The 21,028-nt window shown below is 39.1% G+C and overlaps 2 protein-coding genes across 3 annotated transcripts; one reads left to right on the top strand and one right to left on the bottom strand.

Moving 5' to 3' along the window:
• Window positions 1–14,312, top strand: LOC139949309 (endoplasmin-like). The gene is made up of 18 exons (XM_071947730.1): window positions 1–133; window positions 1,471–1,573; window positions 2,057–2,198; window positions 3,313–3,429; window positions 3,955–4,080; window positions 4,467–4,536; window positions 5,074–5,203; window positions 5,621–5,732; window positions 7,323–7,395; window positions 7,911–8,025; window positions 8,445–8,634; window positions 8,987–9,157; window positions 9,516–9,758; window positions 10,357–10,605; window positions 11,114–11,250; window positions 11,455–11,689; window positions 12,000–12,131; window positions 12,998–14,312. The coding sequence occupies exons 1-18, from the start codon at window positions 82–84 to the stop codon at window positions 13,025–13,027; spliced, it is 2,427 nt and encodes an 808-aa protein (XP_071803831.1). The 5' UTR covers window positions 1–81; the 3' UTR covers window positions 13,028–14,312.
• Window positions 13,691–20,275, bottom strand: LOC139949317 (small conductance calcium-activated potassium channel protein 2-like). 2 transcript variants are annotated; one of them, XM_071947740.1, is made up of 6 exons: window positions 19,944–20,275; window positions 17,931–19,108; window positions 17,562–17,763; window positions 16,868–17,077; window positions 16,183–16,328; window positions 13,691–15,803 (listed from the first exon to the last, which is right to left on the bottom strand). In XM_071947740.1, exons 1-6 carry the CDS (start codon window positions 19,996–19,998, stop codon window positions 15,513–15,515), a joined length of 2,082 nt encoding a protein of 693 aa, XP_071803841.1. In that variant the 5' UTR covers window positions 19,999–20,275; the 3' UTR covers window positions 13,691–15,512. The 2 variants fall into 2 exon arrangements, with proteins under 2 accessions (XP_071803841.1, XP_071803842.1); XM_071947741.1 differs by having other exon boundaries at window positions 20,011–20,275.
• Window positions 20,276–21,028: the final 753 nt, after the last annotated feature.

Below are 21,028 nucleotides of genomic sequence, written 5' to 3'. Positions count from 1 at the left end.
TGTAGCCGGTGGGTGTGCATTTCGTATTTGCTGTGTCGTTGTAACGTACGAAAGAGACGTATTGTGGAAAATTCTACAAAAATGTCGGCGAAATTTTGGGTGATTGGGCTTCTTGGTCTGCTTTTGGCCACATGTAAGTAGAAATTTGCTGCAATATCGTTGATTGTTGTGTTTTGTTCCACAAATTGTTGTGTTTTGTTCCTCTTGCCACGGACCAAAATGGCACATGTCATTTGTCAGCTGAGTGAATAATTTTGTGTTTGACACTGTTTTGGATTTATTTAGTAGGCCTATCGTAACGTTGACAAAGTAATAAAGTGTGATGATTATTGTATGAACGAGTGAATAAACGAATTAAGTCGGATGAAACATTTTTAGGTTATGATTTTGATTTTGATGTAACTGCAAGCAAGAAAAACTACCACAGCCTGAACTCGATTCAATTCAAATGACTGAATCAAATTCAAAGACGGCGTAACTTTAAAACCTGGTTACAAAAAGGAGGGGGGGATATTTAATTGGGTAAATATATCCATCATCCTACATCATGGGAGCGAAAACCTTGAGATTTACAATTATTAATAAGTACAGATAAATAAGGACCTATTGGGATGTCTTTTTTACGAGCTTGTAATTGTGATTGCAAGGAATAACTTTCCGTATGCGCTGCACTCCCAATGCTTTCTGGCCCCAGCCCAGGCTACATCCATTAATAGACCGATCCATCAGGCCCCGCCCAGGGCGCATGTGTGAGCAAGAACACGTGAGCCTCTCCAATGCCTTTCTGCACAACTCTGGCGCGTGCGCCAAGCATACACGTACACATGTCGGGCTTGATTCGTCGGACCTTTGTTGCGTTTTGATTGGTCAATACGCAATTGGGCTGAGCTTAATGGATCAAATCTATTGCAGGGCATTAGCCATTGTACTCCGTTTTTTGTTGTTGCAATTTTTACATCTGCTTTCGTACTATCAATTCAATGCAGTGTCAAGCTCGTTTTTTTTTTGGGGGGGGGGGGTTGTGCTAAATTGCAAATGTCAAAATTTCAGTTAAAACTGAGTTTTTGCAAGTGCTGCAAACACTATCGGCGCAAGTACATGACCAGCCAAAACTTCCTGGAGCCGTCTCCATGTGTGTGCATGGTTACATTTCCCTGATAAGTCCATAATCAGAAAAAGGTTCAACCACAATCGACACATATATATAACGAACCCAAATGTTCCAATGAACCATTCTACGAATGGGGGGTTACAAAATACCTTGCCTCTTCATTGCGAGGCACAGGTGCCATTTATGCATCATGCATGAATAAAGACAAAGCTGCCGGTCTGTGGTGAAAACCTTTGTCCAAGCCGCATCTGCCATGTTTAAGCAAATCCATGTTTTAGTGCCTGTTTAAAAAATGTAGGTGAACAAATTTGTAAGCACATGATTGTAACCTATCATGTATTATTTGATTTTGTTGACAGCATTTGTGTCGGCCGCTGAGGAAGCAGAAGATGATGTCTTAGTTGAGGAAGACATCGGGAAGAGCAGAGATGGTTCAAAAACAGACGATGAAGTTGTTGAACGGTACAATAAATTCGGTGTTTGCAAATACTAAGGGTATAAGTTAACCCCTTCATGTCGTTAACATACTAGGGGAAAAAGTCTGCGCATCTGCGTGGTAATACTTTTCTCGTAGTAAGCACCAAGAGTCATTGTTTCGTTCCCTAATGACAATGAATGTGAAAATATGAGGATGCCGTCAGCAAAATTTGCTAAACTTAAGCCATAACCAAAAGCTGATAATCTGCCATACGGGAATCAATTTGTTGGAATCTCGGAACTCCAAACTTGCCCATTCTTGAGTTGAATACAAGTATGTTCAACAATGTTGGCAGTCTGTCCATTCTTGTTCCACATTTGTATAACAATACGCCAAATTAGTTAGTTCAATCTGTTGTATTAGTTTGTACGTTTCTGATATTGGTCAAGTGAATAATAAATAAATAATATTAATACATTTACATCATCTTCTAATCTTGTTTTTTTGTGCTATGTTGATTTCAACAGGGAAGAAGAAGCCATCAAGTTAGACGGTCTCAACGTTTCTCAAATGAAAGAGTTACGAGAATCGGCTGAGAAGCACATCTTCCAGGCCGAGGTCAACCGAATGATGAAACTCATTATCAACTCACTGTACAGAAACAAGGAGGTATGTCGCAAAATGATCATCCAACCAAAATGTCATATGTAGAAATTGAAACTTTGCATGGTGGAAATACGATATAGTTTGCGGTAACACCATGAAATGATAATCTCTAAATGAGCTGGGGTGGTTCTGTGAAGGACCATTGGTTTCAACTCGACGTTTCGATCAGTATGCTGTGATCGTCTTCTGGAGAAGGCTAGTCATCCATTCCCCTCGTTCCAATCTTTGTGTGTGTCCCTTTGCAACAGCAGACATGGAAATTGTCTCTTCTAATTATATTTTCTGTTTCCCCCCAGTTTGATTGTTAGGTGAGCAATATTTTTTGCCGACTGCTGTTTTTAAACTGGGCTTAGACCTTCATGTATCAATCAATTGTGAAGTTTATATGGCACCATATTCCAACATTCATTGCTCATGGGACCGTACAGTAAACTCTTGTAAACAGGTGGGATTTTGAGTGATATGTGTTAAGGTTCTCCCGATGCACAAGCTAGTGCATTGGGCCGATACAAGCGAATTGTGTTATGATACGCACCAATTTCGGCTGATAATGATTTTACAAAAACCATCCAGCTCGCCTTTTAACGTTTCAACATACACATTAGGGCCTTTAAAAATCAAGATCAACACCAAGTAGAAAACATTCTGAAGACCTTGTTTCAGTTCAGAGCTTTTGGCTAAACTTCCAAATTTTGGATATCTAATGCCTCGCAGGTTTGAAAAATCGGGGATAGAACCTGTGAACCAATACACCCTTCCCATGAAATATGTAAATTGCACTTAGCACGTGCGCACTAATGTTTTGGTTGGCAAAATGAGGGAACATCGCGCTGTTTTGTACATGGCTAATAGGTGCGTGACGCAGACGCGATTGCGCGTCTGCTTAGTGCACATTTCTATTGCGTTTGCCAACCAACAGGGTCTGTACGCATGCGTGAATGTAATTAGCATATTTCATGGGAAGGGTCCATTAATAAGTATCGCTTGAATGTTCATAATTACAATTTTCTTTTTATGATAAATGGCATTATATGTACCTGTGGGTTTTTTCCGACATACTGAAAAAATTAAGTGAATGAGTGTGTTTTTATTTAGGTTGTGTATTTTCTCTCGTCAGATTTTCTTGAGGGAATTGATTTCCAATGCATCCGATGCTCTGGACAAGATTCGGTTGCTGTCACTTACTGATAAGGCTGCGCTGGATGCCACAGAAGAACTCGTCATCAAAATTAAGGTAATCTTGAACAACAAAATAACTCAATTGCAAAGGTCGTTGGTTAGAATCCCACCCTAGTAATATGCCTGTGATTTTTTGTCACAGAACTCGTGAAAGTACTGAGTATACACACATCGGTGTATCTGGGTAAATCAAACCGACTATTCCTTATCCCTGATGCAAATTTACATCTAACAAGCAAAATAGCTAATTTTTAAGTTGGATTGGTATTTGTCATAATAATGCTGAATACTAACTCAATGCCATTGCAGCATTTATGTACAGGAGACAAACAATTATCAGAATTAAGCCTCGCGTACAGAAATGTACGCGTTGTTTTAAGAACATGGCAAATGTAGCATTGAAATTCCTTCCCACTGTGACAAATCAGCATTTTAGATTCTTCGCTTGTCTCATGTTTTCCTAAAACCAAGAGCCAAATACAATTGTCAGAATAACTTCTCAAGACGTCAATATCATGTGTTTGATTCTGTCGCGATAATTTGTACGTAAATTTTACCTCACTTTCTTATTGTTGTACAGGCGGATAAGGACAACCACATGCTGCACATCACAGATACTGGAATCGGTATGACCAAAGCTGAACTTATCGCCAATCTTGGAACTATTGCTAAATCTGGAACCAGTGAATTCTTTGAAAAACTCACGGTAAGTCTTCCGTTTTGAGCAATGATTTCTTAAGATACATCGACACGCTCGACTATAAAATACAACATTGTTAGCAACTTGTCTGCTGAGCAGCTTTTATGAAATTAGGCCAGGGACCAGTTCAAGTATGCAAGCAAAACATTTCTGCATATAATGGAGTGGCCCTTTCCTCTGTTTAGTAAGCGAAGCTAAAGGCACACTACCTTGCTCAGCTCTTGTGACAGAGTGATGCGTATTGCACTGTTAAATCTTCTCCATTCATTTATGAAAATTACTCTTGCTTGTGAACCCACCTTGCTTTTAACCATCATTAGAATGAAATAGGTAATAGGCATACTATGTGGCTTTGAAAAAAATTAATCTCATCTAAATGTTTTCATATTCAGGAAGCGAATTCAAATGATGCAGGTGATCTGATTGGTCAGTTTGGTGTCGGTTTCTACTCTTCTTTTTTGGGTAAGTGAAGAATAATTCTTATGACAAATTTCAAAGTCTTCTTAATGATGACTGTTAACGGAAAATATTGTCGACTGACCAACTGCAATTTTAACCTAGTATTTCTTCATCCAACTGTCGTCTGTTACAAAGATTTGGGTATTTAGTGGCTTCTTTTACATAGCACTCAGTGATGCTCATGGCGATCCAACATTTCCTGGTTCATTTAAATTAATCCCAAAACCATCTCGGCTCCCTTTAAGTACAGCCTGTGCTGCCAAGTACAGATGTAGCGCCCCATGTACAGATGTAGCACCCCATGCAAAATAGAACACAAGGACCCTCGCAGGTGCCCATTTACCACTGGGTGAAGAGAAGCAATTATAGTTAAAAAGTGTCTTGCTATAGGACACAAGTGTCATGATAGGGATTCATACAAACACCCTGATGACTTAGTCACCAGAACTTGAATTCAATGTACCAAACCACTCAGCCACGACAAAGATGAGTTTCTTTTGAGGAACATTGTAGTAAAACGTATATTTCAAACATTTGCAGTTGCTGATACTGTGATCGTCACATCTAAACACAATGACGACAAGCAACATATCTGGGAATCAAATGCTGGAGAGTTCACTGTTATTGAGGATCCCCGTGGTGACAGCTTGAAACGTGGTACAACAATCAGGTGAGAATAGTTAATACTCAAGTCAGTGGCTACTTCAAGACTAAGGCCATGTCCGAATTGATGACTACGGCTGTGGCCACAACCGTTGCTATGGGTGTTGCTAATGGCGATTTCACGACCTCAGAATTAGATTTTGAGGTCTTGAACTCAAGCATCTGAAAGCAGATAACTTTGTGTAACAAGGGTGTTTTTCCTTTCATTATTATCTCGCAACTTTGACGTCCAATTGATCTCAAATTTTCACAGGTTTGTTATTTTATGCACATGTTGAGATACACCAAGTGAGAAGACTGGTCTTTGACAATTACCAATAGTTACCAGTGTCTTTAACAATGTGCCTTGATGTTTGGGTGAATAATTTGCTCTTTATGCGAGTAATAATCAGTCACCATCCTTGTTATTTTCCCGTCTTGCCAGCTTGCATCTTAAGGAGGAGGCTTATGACTTCCTGGAGCCTGATACCATTGAGAAGTTGGTCAAGAAGTACAGTCAGTTCATCAACTTCCCCATCTACCTGTGGGCAAGCAAGGTAAATTGAAGTTTTGGTTTTGTTTAATGTTGTGTTTCATTTGGTTAATCAGATTATAGTATTTGAAGAACCATCTTTTGGAGTGATCATCATGCTGTATGATGTTAAAGCCATTGGACCCTTTCGGTTCAGAAAAAAAAATAAAAGTTCACAGATTTACAAATAACTTACAGGGTTTACAGAAGGCAATGGTGAAAGACTTCTCTTGAAATATTATTCCATGAAATGCTTTACTTTTTGAGAAAACAGCAAAACAATATAAATTCTCGTTAACGAGAATTACGGATTTATTTTAAACACATGTCATGACATGGCGAAACGCGCGGAAACAAGAGTGGGTTTTTCCGTTGTTTTCTCCCGACTCCGATGACCGATTGAGCCTAAATTTTCACAGGTTTGTTATTTGATATAGAAGTTGTGGTACACAAAGTGTGGGCCTTGGACAACACTGTTTACCGAAAGGGTCCAATGGCTTTAAGGATTTTAGAAACTAGAGTTAAGCCCTGTTCACCTGTTCATACTTCCTTGCAAATGCGAAGCGATTTTGAAATCATGTGGCCGTTTTCGCAGCGATTGTTTCGCAGGAGTTGAGCAAAAGTCAACTGATGCAAATTATTTTTTTTTGCAAATTTCTGACTTCAAAATTTGTATTGCATTCGCCGGAAGTATGAACCTGGCTTTAGCTGTTTCAAACTTGTAACCAACCGAAATGACCTATTGTATAAATGGCAAAATAGGCACTGACCTGTGTTCTGATCCTAGCAGAGGTTTTCTGGAGAAAGTCTCTACTGGGGTCAAAAGGTCAGGACGTTAACTATTTTGTGTATGTTAAGAAACCGTTCTCTCTCTCTCTTGTCTTTTAGGTGTGTGCTGTGATTCAACATTTCAACAATTGTTCCATTTTGCTTATGAATCTGATTGTATTACTAAATTCGTATTTCCTTGTTAAATTTTTCTGAGATTGCTTGTTTCTTTTTTTGTTTTTTTTTAACTTGTTGTTTTTACTTTGTTTTTTTTTAACATTTTGTAATTTACATTTGTTGTTAAGTTACTTGCAATTTAGCTGATGCCGGGATATGTGAATTTAATCATCCATTGATAAATGAATGAATGAATAGATTTTCAAAATATAGGCCTACCTCTCCCTCTCACCATCCCCTGTGTTCATTATTATAACTAGATGTAAGCAATAGAGTAATAAATAATTAATATAAGTAACTCAAAAGTAAATCACATGTAAGAATTTGTCTGGGGGGGGGTGTCATAATAGACAATATAAGGGAGTTTGCTAAGGCCATCTTGAGATTCTAGACTTTATTTGAATCATCATTTGTTTGAACGATTGAATCTCCATAATACACCATACCTCTTTCCTGTCCCCTTTATTAGCCATATTCTTAACTATAACTAAATCTAGACCATAGAGTAATTATAATAATTAATAGTAAATATAAGTAACAGAAATAGAAATTAAATGGGAGAATGTTCCAAGGGGTGTCAACAGACATTATAAGGGAGTTTGCTAAGGCCATCTTGAGAAATTCTAGACATCGTTTGAATCATGTATTTGAATCATCGTTTGTCTTATAGACTGAAACAGTTGAGGAGCCAATTGAGGAGGATGAAGAGGCAACGGAGAAACCAGAAGTAGACGAGGATGAGGGTAAGTTAGAAGAGTACTTATAAATAAGGAAACAATAGGGTAGCGACGAGTTCTTAAAACCGACAGGGTCATTGGGCGTGTGATAAAGGCAGGGTCGTGGCCATGCGATAAAGGCAGGGTCTTGGCCACAACCCTGCAAGTTTTTTAACGGCAATTTAAAAATGAGTCGCTATTCTTTTATTACCATCATAAATGCCTTTTTGCACAATTGTCTATGAACTACAAGCAGTACTCCGGCTTGATGCTTTGTTTTTTTGTAAGGACAAGGGCACCAAGGCGCTTTCTCCTTGCTAACGGGGCACCTGTGTGTGGAAATTGTAAATTGTTATTTGAATTTTTCAAGGGCACCAAGGCAATGCCTTAATGCGGCACAGTTGTCTGCAGTATCGGGTCTGATAACTGCACTGTTTTCTGCAGATTCTTTTCATACACTCTTCCAGAAAATTTAAATTGTTGATAACTGTGTTGTCATAATGTTGAAGTTACTTAAAAGATCATTTTAAAACTTTTTGCAGATGTTGAAATTGAGGAAGAGGAAGAAAAAGAGGACAAACCAAAAACCAAAAGCGTTGAGAAGACAACTTGGGACTGGGTTCTGATGAACGCCAACAAACCTATCTGGACCCGCAAGTGAGTAACTGGACAGTCATTTCATGTAGTTTCATTGTAACAAATTTTTGAATTTGTTTTATAATGGCAAATGAAAAATACCATCCGTCATTGTGGAACATGATTATTGTAATGTTCTTTATATATGGTTTATAGATTAAACATAAACATTTATAATTTGAGAACTGGAATGAGTTTTAAAAGATCCTGTGTGAAGCGTGTTTCATACTTCCTTCTAAACAAAATTTGAAGCGCAAATTTGCATCTAATAATTTGCTTCAGTTGAAATGTGCTCAACTGCTGCTAAACATTCAGGCGAAAAACAGGGCTGTGGCGTCAATTTGTATCGCATTCGCAGGAAGTATGAACCGAGCTAACGTCTTAAAACTTTTCTTTGAGTTGATTATCAGACACTATAATATAATTATTTGTTGACACAGTGCCAAAGAGATCACAGATGATGAATACAATGAGTTCTACAAGTCGTTCACAAAAGCCAGTGATGAGCCATTGTCTAAGACTCATTTTACCGCCGAGGGTGAGGTCACCTTCAGGTCAATTCTCTTCATCCCCAAGTCGGCCCCACCACAGATGTTCTCTGACTATGGCAAGAAGTTTGATCACATCAGTGTAAGTAAACTGATTACAAAAATCAAATTGTTGAATTGTTTCAAAAAATTGTATTGTAATGCTGTGGGATTAGCATTAATACTACCTAGAGAGGTTTGTTAAATACCAGTGTTAACCCAATTCTTGCTAAAAATATTCTTTACTCTTACGGCATTGATTTAACATATTTAAGACACATCTCAAACATCTCTTTTTCGGAAACCTAAGTTCTCGAACTTGGGTTGTCTTTGTGTATAGCAGAGTTCTTGTTTTTGCACCAGGAGTGTCATCATTGACAAACATGGTGCACTAGAAATGTTCAATATTACTATTATTAATAAACATAAGGTTTTACTTCATTATTTTGTAACAGCTCTTTGTAAGGCGTGTGTTCATCACCAACGACTTTGAGGACATGATGCCTAAATACTTGAACTTCGTCAAGGGAGTCGTGGACTCTGACGATCTTCCTCTGAATGTCTCTAGGGAGATGCTGCAACAACACAAACTCCTCAAGGTCATCAAGAAGAAGCTGGTCCGAAAGGTAATACTCACAAAACTTACTCAATTAAGAACTCACTTCGCGATAGATGAGTTAATGTGCCTATGTGCTTAATTGTTTTAAGGGAGAACTTGTTAAAAATATATGGAAACAAGGTTGTCATAAATGATGTACCATGTCCTAATTTCATAGAGGTTGTTAAGCAGAACAATTTGCTAAGCAGAAATGAGCACGATACCAGTCACCAACTAGACATGTGACATCATAGTTTGGCTGGTGACCTTCTAGTATGTAAAATTTTACTGTGCTTGGCAACTTTCGTGCTTAAACAGCTCTTTAAAATTGTGCCCATGTTTTCAAGTTACTTACTCCAGAGAGATATTATTTCTTATCCTGCTAGACCCTTGACATGATCAAGAAGATGGACTCTGAAGAGTACCTTGAGAAGTTCTGGAAGGAGTACGGCACCAACATCAAGCTGGGTATCATTGAGGATCACAGCAACCGTTCCCGTCTCGCTAAGCTGGTTCGTTTCTCCTCCTCCAACTCTGAGGATTCAGTCACCAGTCTCGCTGATTACATTGAGAGGATGAAGGACAAACAGGAGTTCATTTATTTCATGGCCGGGGGCAGCAGGAAAGAGGTAAGGATGGTTCAAACAGATTTAAATAAAAAGTTGTACAAAAGAGCGTCTTTTAATAACAAACTATAGCCATTGCAAACATCCTATGAATGTTGTTTTAGGTGTCAAAGGTTTCAGATGAAACTTTTTTTAATCCCCAACAGTTAAAAAAACAAAATACTGACCAGAACTCTGGCTACTTCTGGCTACTTTTGTGTTGTATTTCAGTTGCATGCATGACTTAAAGTCTTGAAATTTAGACTAGCTGTGTAAGGGCCTTGTCACAAGAGGCAACCTTTTCCAGGCAACTTTGAGGCAACAAATTGCTGTGCATTCTACAAAACCACTTTTGTAGCACATGAGTTAGTTTTCAACCTCTGATTCAAAAGAAAATTATGAGAGCATTCACACGTTAGTGGGTTCTCTTTGAGATGGAACTGGTTGCCTGTAAAATGCCTTGTCAGTGGACCTTAAACTAAGGTTTTGTTTAGGTGACTTGGACAGTGGCTTTGTTTAGGCGAGAAAGGGGATTTTGCTGAAATTATCCACTGTTTGGGATTTGCCAAATGTAGGAAAACCACCTTTGTTAACAATCACTATGTGTTTTTTTATCCTGCAGGTTGAATCATCTCCATTCACGGAAAGGCTCATTAAAAAGGGATATGAGGTTCTGTATCTTACTGAGCCTGTGGATGAGTACACCATTCAGTCACTCCCCGAGTATGAAGGCAAGAAGTTCCAGAACGTGGCCAAGGAAGGTCTGAAGATCGGCGAGGAGTCGGAGAAGGCCAAGGAGAGGAGGGAAGAACAAGAAGAGAAATTTGAGCCCCTTACAAACTGGCTGAAGGAGACCGCACTCAAGGATGAGGTAGGTGCCTATACAATGACTTCAGCGAAAAGAAATTGTCATGAAACAAAATAGTATAGACTAAACTAATAAATGCAAGGAAAATTGGCAACCAGTCCCTCTGATTTGATGTGTGCGATCGCACTATCGCACCCCTAAAAGTTTAGTCAGGACATGCCCAAAGAATTTCAATCAAGCTCTATATTTGAAAGCTAATAAACATTTCAACCCACCCGCTATGATGCATGCTTTGGCATTAGCCTTTGATAGGTACACAGTTATTTACCCAATAAAACAGCAAACATTCTCAGTCCCAGCCTGTACCGTCAAAGTGTCATGCCTACAAAAAGTCATGTCCTTTTATCCACACGCCTGTGATTTTCAAATAAAGACTGGCCAAAGTTCTTTGGTTTTTTTTTTTTTTTAAAGATGGACAGTATGCATGTATAATCTACAACTTTAAAACTAAATGTTACACATTTTTCATAATCTTGTTTATTAATTTACACCTTTTTGTTTTCCACCTCAGATCAAGGATGCTAAAATCTCACAGAGACTGACGGACTCTCCATGTGCCCTCGTGGCCAGCCAGTACGGATGGTCTGGAAACATGGAACGTATTATGTCAGCTCAGGCATACGCAAAAACTGGAGACTCGAGTAACAAGTAAGTCAAATGTATAGCTTATATTAAGTTTTTCATTATGGCGTCAGTATACATGACACAGCAAAGGGCGACATGTGATGCATGTTCCATCAATAAAATTAATTGGATTTATGTGTGCGTGCTGCAGTATATAAATAATATTATTGGTAATCCTGTAATTTGTGAACAATTTGACACAAGTGTACACTTTTTGTTTCTTTCCAGTTATTACAAATCACAGAAAAAGACACTGGAGGTCAACCCCAGACATCCTCTCATTAAAAATCTGCTCGCCAAGGTGGAGTCGGACCCCGAGGACGAGACGGCAAAAGATCTTGCCAACGTCATGTATGAAACAGCAGTACTCAGGTCTGGCTTCAATCTACCAGACTCGGCTGGATTCGCTGGCAGGGTGGAGAGAATGCTCCGACTTAGTATGAATATTGACCTGGATGAGAAGGTGAGGCCGTAACCTTGAACTTGTCGCCCGACCTTTAACCCACCCATTAGACCTTAAGCATGGTGCAGCCATCTTAACTTTTCCCCTTTGATGTCAGTGTTACCAAACCAAGGTTCAAAAGGGTTTATAGTCCAAAATAAATCCAACCATAAATTTTTGCTATATTTGAATGGTATCAGTGCTTCATTTTCAACCTTGCATCTATAGATTACATGTTGAGCTACCAGCTTTTGGTTTCCCGATGGATTCAAGAAAGTTATTGTTAAATCTGTTTGGTAATTCTGTTTTTCGTCAATCCCTTCAATGTCAGGTTGATGAAGAGCCAGAAGATGAGGAGGACGCAGAGGAGCCAAGTGAAGAAGAGGAGGAGGAGGAAGAAGAAGATGAAGAGGAAGTAGAAGATGAAATTAAAGAGGAGACACCGGAAGAAACAGAAGAAAAGGTCAGTCAGGAACATATATTCCCTAAGGGCCTTGTCACAACGTGGTAGGCAACCCATTGCAGTGCATGCTACAGGACCATTTTTGGTATGAGTCATTCTTCAGACAATGTATTCCAGTCCCAAAGAAAAATATTTGAACGCTGAAATGTAAATGGCGTATCTTCTTGGAGGTTACCTGGAACTGGTTGCCTGTAAATTGCCACGTGTGACATGACCCTAACTCTCTGTCTTCCCAACTTTACTGAGATAAATTTCAAATTAAGAAAGCACAAATAAATCTCTTACAAAGCGACGGTGTAGACCTTTGAGCTAAAATTTAAGCAAACACGTCAAACATTTGCAGTTTTGGAAAGAACAACAGTTTTGGATAGAAGCATAGAACATTTAAACTTTTTTTAATGATTGCTGCTCCAACTCCAGAGAGATAACAATCATCATTTTTAGATACCAGAAATTAAGTTTTATTGATGTTAAATTTGTTTTACCCTATATTCGGTACTTTCCCGTGTTCTGTGAAAAAAAATTACACAGGCATATTACTTGGGATTGGAACCCACAACTGGCATATCTAGAGCAGATTTATTATAGGATTCGAACTGCCTCTAGCTATCAGGCAATCTGGGTGGTTGGTAAGACACTGCTCTAGATTGGGAAAGGTCATGGTGGGTTCAAATCCCACTCGAGTAATATGCCTGCAGTTCACAAGACTCTGGAAAGTACCGAGTATACAGTGCTAACACACATCGGTGGAAGGGTATTGGTGGAACGCCAAATAATACTCTGAAAGATAGTGTCAGCCTTGTGGAAGTTTTGTTATCTGGTTGTTTTAAATTCTGTTTCTTTGTTTTTTTCTTTTATCTGAACAGGAAGCAGACCCTCAAAAGGATGAGCTTTGAGGAAAAGCAGATATAGTTTCTTTATAAAAGTCACCTTGTCTTCATGTGGGTCAGTAAATGGAAGACAATTTAGCATTATTCTTTTCTATAAAATAAAAAAAAGATAATGACATTATGAGTACACTTTGATTTCATCCTTTCCATTGAAAGTCAACATATTCTTACCATTGTTGTTTAAAGATGCACACCTCATGTGGTTAGCTGCATTATTTGACTGGATATAAATTGATTTAATTTATTCTTTGGATTTTCTTTCCATTTCTCAGTCCTAGATTATACTTCGTCACAAAGTGTTTGTTTTTGTCGATGGGAAAAGAAATTATATGAAATATGAATTCACCTTTCAGATGTGCATCTTTACGAACTGTCAAACTGTACCACATTCTCATGTAGCGTTTCTTTTTTAGATTTTAAACTTGTTTCATACCTTTGATGAATCTCTTAAAATTTTATTTAAAACTTACAAATTAAAATTATTTGATATTTTGTTCTGGCTCAAATTGTATTTGTGTTGTATCAAGACTATGTGCCTGGACTTGGTTTGGGATCTTGCACTCCTAGGGTGGTTCTGTGGGGAACCGTGATTAGTGTTTCTGGACGCGCTTTGCTTAGAATTGAAGAAGAACACAAGTGAACCTCGTGAACAAATCACAGTTATGAAGGTGGTTTTTTTTTTCAATCATAGTCTTTTTTAGACATTTATGGCAATGCATGTCAAGTATGCACAACCAATGTTTGTTTGTGGTAAATCTTTGTATGGAAACTATGTGCTTATTCACACTGTGATATTTACTTAGTAAATTCATTCAATTTTCAGGGTTGATGCTTTGTAAACTTTGCTTTTTGTATAAAATAAGGAAAGATAAATGGAATGTGAGGTAAAACAAAGTCAATAATGTACATAAATGTGGGCAAGTCACACTAATGGGTTAAAAGATAACTTTGTAAATGAGGCGTGAGACAAATGTAATGTTTATGTCGCAGTCTTTTCCTGTACATTCAAAAGCTGTTCATGATTTTTCATTGCAAAAATAAACAAATTGACCTTCCTTTTGAAGTTACAAGGTCATATATTACTACAAAACCATGTTCCCCTCATATGTTACTCTTTGGTGCCCATCAGTGTAGAACCACCCACATATGTATATTGCGCCACTGACCTATGACATTTTGATGAATGCAAACGATGTGTAACACTTATGGAATATTGAAGTGTGTGTAGTACATTGGCACATTGTCCGTGTTTTGTATAAAAATAGGAAATAAAATGGCACACCACTTAAAATTCATATTGTCCTGATAATTATTTTCTTGATTTTGTAATGCATGTCCCAGTGCTTTTGATCGACAAGCAACCATCTGTACACCATTATACAGGCAAGATATTCTACCTACTTTAGTCTGTTTTACAATCTGTTTTTGGCCTGTTAAAAATCTGAAAAATTGTGATCAAATAGACTGAAATTTCTTCAGTCTTCCCCATAATAATAATAACCCGTTTTTATATAGCGCTTTTCACACCCTGGAGGGGGTCCCAAAGCGCTTCACATTATTACCCCTGGTCACTGGGCCTTTATTCACTCCATAAACCATCTAAGCTCCCTGCGCTACTCGTTCAATTGATCACAAGAACCATCTCTGCCCTCACGGGTACCCATTTACCCCTGGGTGGAGAGAAGCAATTATAGTTAAGTATCTTGCTCAGGGACACAAGTGTCACGACCGGGATTCGAACCCACACTTTGCTAAATAGAAGCACCAGAGCTTGAGTTCGATGCTCTTAATATCCACTTAGCCACGACACCCTAACCATGTGTGCGCCAGTCAGCCTTTGTACTCAATAAAATATTCCTATTATTTTCAAAGGATCAAATACTATGTCTGACGATAAAACCTGACATTGTATACATTTAAACTGCAGCACGGCATCCATCATGGCAGCTTAATTTTTTTTAAATACTTTGTTTTCCAAGTAAGAAGATGCATTATTTTCAAGACGGGGCTTGTGTGTAGGTCTATTGTAAAGAAAATTATGTTCCGGCCAATGTGTGTTCTGGATTGAATTCTTTGTCTTTCCACAATGAAACTTTATTTGAGTTTCACTTTTGCAGTGTTGCTTACCAACAGTCTCTGATAAGATTACTGTAATACAGAAAATTTCTGGTTGCAACTGTGAATTAGAGTAAACTAACGAGTCACCAAACAAGGAAATATAATGATTTACATATGAAAAGTGTTTATTCATATTTTTTTCAAAAAACAAACTGAAACAGTTTTGTTTTGTTAACTTCACACCATAACAGGGCCATGTACAAATATAAAATTATTTACAGGCCTTATTATTTGTTACTATCTACATTTCAAACAAACCTAGGCATAAGTATTGACTTCTACAGACATGAGCCCAATGTAATAAACAGTTCATATAAATATAAACAATTTGAAGCAAAATATTTATAAATTTGAAGCAAAATATTAATTTCCCCTAAGAACTGAAGTCATTTCCATGGGTTGCAACAGCGCCCTCTGTCGACGTTCTGGCCATGATTAAGCTCTGCAGTGCCTGGAATTCTGTCATGGTTCTGTTGTAGGACTCTTCCAGGCCGGCTCCCAGGTCTGTAAGATGATGTAGTACAGTCTCAGTTGAAATGCCGTCACTGTCTTCGTTTGATGCCTTCTTCCATTGCACACTCTCCTGATCTGACGGTAGCACGCAGTCTAGTTGGGTTGATTCGGGTTGTCTACTTGTAGTTTGACCCATTCTCTGTTGACACAGCTGTAAAATCAGATTTCAACAACGTTTGGAAAACACATTTTAGACTTGTTTAAAAAAAGTCACACTAATCTAATTCATCCACATTGTACTACAGGAATTAGGATAACCAAACAAACTTGATGAAGTTTGTACAGATGTTTTAACAAGTTAGATTTTTGGGCTCACATTGAGATCACGATTTTATTTTCGAACAATTTTTTCAAACGACAGTAGATTCGACTCGACCCGCGGTTGCATCTATTTTAATTTTTCAACTAACTTCCAACAGTTTCAACCCGGCTATTTTCTGTCCTGCCTAGTTGTCAAACCTGTAGTTCTTGACAAGGTCGTGCATGTTCACAAGATGAGAGAGGTAAAATAATAAACTTGTAATCCTCACCTTCTGCTCAATTGCATCACCATCATCATCTTCTTCGATACCAAGACTCCTCTTCAAGATGGTGTCCATCTGTTCCACTCTCCTCGATACGTCTGTCAGCATGATGGCGGTGTTATCAGCCACAAAATCCTTAGTCCATCCGTCGTCTGTTTAAGATGGTAGAGGATGCAAAGAAAATTGGTCTTTCGGTGCAAATGTAATCTTCAGGCCTGAGATTTTTCAAGATTTTCTCAAAACCTCCTTGATGTTTCAAATGTTCTTAAGAGAGGTAGTGCAGTCGCCAAATGAAAAAAGAAATACTCAACACTCTCCGGAAAAGTACCATATGCGAAGCTCTGGGTCCAGAATAAGGAGGGGGTGTGACTCAGGCCAGAGCCAATTTCATAAAGCTGCTTAGTGCTTATACTTTCTCTATGCTTATATTAAGCACAAAACTCGGCTTTTAGCAAAGCAAAATATTGTGCTTACCAGAATAAAGTTACCAGCCTAATACCATGTCACGTGTACAATCTGTGACTGGTTTCCTGTTTTGCTTAGCAGAAATATTTAGGCAGTATTTTCTGAATACTAATTTTGTTTTATCACCGGTGAAATTTAATATCTCACAGTATTTTCTGCTTTAGCCTCAATATTGTAATCTTTGTCTTTGTTCTTACAACTATAGTTCAAACACTATTTTACTTGCCTTGGCTGTTACTCTTCCTGATCGCCCTCCACCTGTTAAGTACACTGAATAGCTCCTTCACCAATCTCTTCTTGGTATCTCTGAACTTGGCAAGTTGAAGAATTCGACGTAGACGTGGCGAGCTGTCGTAGCCGCTACGTTTGAATAGATATAGACGCCACGTGGCCTGTATGCAACAGGCTGCTTGGTGCTTCACCCGATCCACCAGATCTGTTATGAATTTGAATTCGAATTTTATCAAAATTGAGAAGGTCAAATTACAGAGTTGTAACAATAGTTAAAAATATTGATGACATAATTTTGTTTTTAATAAATAAAACAAAGTAACCAATTTACCATAAAATGATACTCTAAGGAAATCAGATTGTAGCTCGCCGTTTATGAACTGCCCTTAGATGTATGTAATGTAATGGCTCGTTGCAACCAACATTCTTACAAGATAGTATTGGCCTATCGCGGGCATCACTCTCAAAAATGGGAACAATATTGGAAGATGATACATTTAAAGTTGCAGTGTTTTGATTTGGCAGCGTATACTTGAACAGTGTGGGTTACTTTGTCTCAATACACCATACTTAACAACAAAATGTGAAGGAGCGTATACAGATTATTATAGAAATATAAGGTTATTTAAAATTAGAGGACATTATGTGTATGTAATATGTGAAGGACAGACAAAATATTGACTTAATACCTTGCCTCTCGACGTAAGCAAGAATTCTCTTTTCTTGTTGTGACATCTGCAGTGATTCGTGTATGACACTAATCAGCAGAGCCATTAGAAATATACCAAGCACAGACGACATGCCGACAAAGGCCCTGGCTAGCACTGACTCTGGAGTGACGTCACCGAATCCAAGGGTCGTCATGGTAACAACTTGCATCCATATTGAATCCTTTGTGGTAACAAAAGTATGGAAAATATGTCCGGTAAAATTAACAAGTGGAAAGTCCTTATTGTCACTAATAAAAAGAAACAGTAATCCAGATCGGTCTTTGATGGTTGTTTATTTAACATTTATTGCACAATAATATTTTCTCAGCAGACTGAAGTGTTACATACCAACAGAGAATTGTGTTGCAGTGGGCTGAATGCCCGATCAATCGCGAACACCAAGTACCCAACTCCAAACAAGTTCAAACAGTAGAATATTGCGATCATGGCAAATGGCCACTTGATGAAAAAAGTCTTGACCAAGAAGCCACTCCCGAGCTCTGTCTGGAGAACGGACGCAAGGAATCGAGTGGACTTGCTGAACGCCATGTGGTTATGCTCCCTGGTGTAACGAGCGACGAGGTAGAGACGCAGGAAAACCAAGAGTTGGAGTTCGTTTGGGAGGAAGTGATCAGCAACAGGAGGGAGATGGAAGATGCACAGTGCGAACTCCATAAAGAAGTTCATGAGACCAGGGGAGGTGAAGACCGATGCCCCCTTGGGGAGGCAGTGCTTGACAATGAGAAAACGGCAGTGCTGGTGAAAGTATGCGTACAGTAATCCGCACGTCACAAACGAGACCAGTGTGACACAGGTCTTTAGTCCGATTCCTGCACTTCCTGCACTCCTGCTACCAATCCGTAATGTAGTGTCATTTAACACTGATGATGCATTCACAAACAAACTGATGTTATATTGGAATGAGTAGCTAAGCTCTAGGTCTGCAATGGCCAGACCAACAGCCAGCACAGCCATAGCAAAGAGGTAGCTCGAAAGTCTCTGCATTTTTTGTTTGATCGACGTCTTGGCCGTCTCGCTGTGTCGAAACTCAAGGAGCTGATGGTCAAACAGGGTCATCCTTCTCTTCTGCAACCTCCCCACGGAATCCTTGTGAGAGAAAGAATTATCCGCCACGTCATCGCCAGCGGTGGAATCTTCATCAAGAAAGCGATCTATCTCCTTGTCAACTTCCTCCTCCGAGTTGGCAACCTTTTGAGGATTCACTCCGGGGAACAATGTGGATGTATTCCCCGGCTCGGTGAAGCTCGTGAGGCTGAAAACGGGAGGAGCACGGTCGGCAAGAGAGAGGTTTCTCTGTTTCACCCGTGAGCTTCTTGACTTCATACTGTCCATTTGACTAAGCTCGTCGTGGATGCTGCCACGGCGATGGTACAGCTCACTCTCGTCAATTTCCATGAATCGTACACTTTTCTTCTTGTGAGGGGCAGCAGCCTTGTGGTCTGGCTCTTCAAGTGACCCTCCTCCACCCTCTGAAGTAATGTCTTGGTCTTCACTTCCGCTACCCACTGTAATAAAAGTGATTCAAACCAGACATTAAAGGAACACGTTGCCTTGGATCGGACGAGTTGGTCTTTGAAAGGCGTTTGTAACCGTTTTTTTATGAAATGCATATGGCTATATAGAAAGATGTTGTAAAAGTAGAATACAATGATCCACACAAACATGCCTCGAAATTGCACGGTTTTCCTTTTACCTCGTCGACTAACACGGTCGGCCATTTATGGGAGTCAAAATTTTTGACTCCCATAAATGGCCGACCGTGTTAGTTCACACAATAACAGGAAAATCAGGCAATTTCGAGGCAAACTTGTGTGGATCATTGTATTCTACTTTTAAAACATCTTTCCAACCATATGCAATTTATAAAAAACGATAACAAACGCTTGTTATCGACTAACTCGTCCTATCCAAGGCAACGTGTTCCTTTAACATAAAGCCATTTAAAGTTTTTGAATCGTTTAAAAACACTGCACAAGATTCCATTCCCAAAGAAACCCTCAAGAAATAAGTGAGCAATTTTTGCTGTTGAATTGCTGTATTGTAAGTTACCGCCTCTGTTGTATAAAACTGGACTGGCGTCCTACAGTACAATGGGCCACTACTAAGTAGCAGCAGTTCCACCTTGTCCCTATTTTCAAAATATGGAAAATATTTGTTTAAACTTTACTAACAAATTCATTGAAAAAGTAATGAAATACTAAATAGTTAAAGGAAATGTTAATAATTGTAACTAGAGAAGTAAAAAGACATCATGATCAGTACGTTTTGGTCGTGATCGGAATTTTTTTGTATCATCTATTAATTGATTAATTCATTGGTAAATTTGTGCAGTAGCTTTACCTGTACACTGACTTCTTGGAGCTTCCTTTACCAAAATAATGTTAGTAGCATCCATATTGAACGTCACCTTATTACTAGTTGCTATCTCCAACCACTGTACTGTATTTAGATGTAGCGTTTGGAACCACTTTGTCAATTATGGACTGCAGGTGAAGAAAGTACGTCTTGGGTTCTTGGTTATAAACTATGTCGTCCTTCGAGTGCCGTAGGGTCTAGGTTGGTGACAATACGCCATTTTTATACTTTAAGTGACAACACAATCACGAGATCCGAATTATGTTTTAGGTGGCATGTTCAATTTTGCATCGTTCAGATTCTGATTCTTTTGAAATATTGCGCGCACTCATCTTATGGGATGGGCATGCGCACGTGATGTTTGCGTTACATACGCATGCACACTCCCGACGCACACGCTCCACGCGGCCCAGATAACAGCATTGAAGATTATGGAATAGAATAACTAGATCATAGATATAGAATTAAATAACTAGATCGGCCGCGCGTACATACGCGCCATTGCCTGTGTAGAAAAAAATGTTGTTCGCCATGGACGCGGTAAAAAATTCACGTTCGAAAGGCGACGCGCGAAAATGAACACGGGAGATAGGCCTTTAACGCGCTAAATGTCACGTGCTGACGGCAATAAGTCACGTGCTGACGGCAACGCACAGAAAATGTACACGGGAGATAGGCAATGGCAGCCCCCATGCCAGAACCCGCGTATGTACGCGCGGCCGATCTAGTTATTCTATTTTATATCTATGAACTAGATCTGCCGCTCGTACATACGCGGGTTCTGGCATGGGTGCTGCCGTTGCCTATCTCCCGTGTACATTTTCTGTGCGTTGCCGTCAGCACGTGACTTTTTTGCAGTTGAATACCAACCACCCTCCTGTGCCTATACCCAAATTTTGATCCACCGCTATTGACCGGAAAGTTACAAAAAAAATGTAAAAATATGCCATGATGTTTCAGTGAAACACCACAAACGGTAAATGAAAACGTGTATATTCACAATTCTTGTCTCCAATGATTCAACTTTACACGAAGGCAACGGTGCAGAGGGGCGGTACCACACGTTCTGT

This window comes from Asterias amurensis, chromosome 2 (assembly GCF_032118995.1).
Source record: "Asterias amurensis chromosome 2, ASM3211899v1".
NCBI lineage: Eukaryota > Metazoa > Echinodermata > Asteroidea > Forcipulatida > Asteriidae > Asterias > Asterias amurensis.
This window is presented reverse-complemented; position numbering and strand designations above follow the sequence as displayed.

Excerpts from the sequence above, each read along its gene's own strand:
- LOC139949317 (XM_071947740.1), bottom strand. The coding sequence starts at position 19,998 with ATGGATGCTACTAACATTATTTTGGTAAAGGAAGCTCCAAGAAGTCAG. Across the intron at positions 17,764-17,930 it reads TGCAACACAATTCTCTGTTG|GATTCAATATGGATGCAAGT; the intron begins GTATGTAACACT and ends GTTACCACAAAG. Across the intron at positions 17,078-17,561 it reads TGCTTACGTCGAGAGGCAAG|ATCTGGTGGATCGGGTGAAG; the intron begins GTATTAAGTCAA and ends AATTCATAACAG.
- LOC139949309 (XM_071947730.1), top strand. The coding sequence starts at position 82 with ATGTCGGCGAAATTTTGGGTGATTGGGCTTCTTGGTCTGCTTTTGGCC. Across the intron at positions 5,733-7,322 it reads TCTACCTGTGGGCAAGCAAG|ACTGAAACAGTTGAGGAGCC; the intron begins GTAAATTGAAGT and ends TTTGTCTTATAG. Across the intron at positions 9,759-10,356 it reads CCGGGGGCAGCAGGAAAGAG|GTTGAATCATCTCCATTCAC; the intron begins GTAAGGATGGTT and ends TTTATCCTGCAG.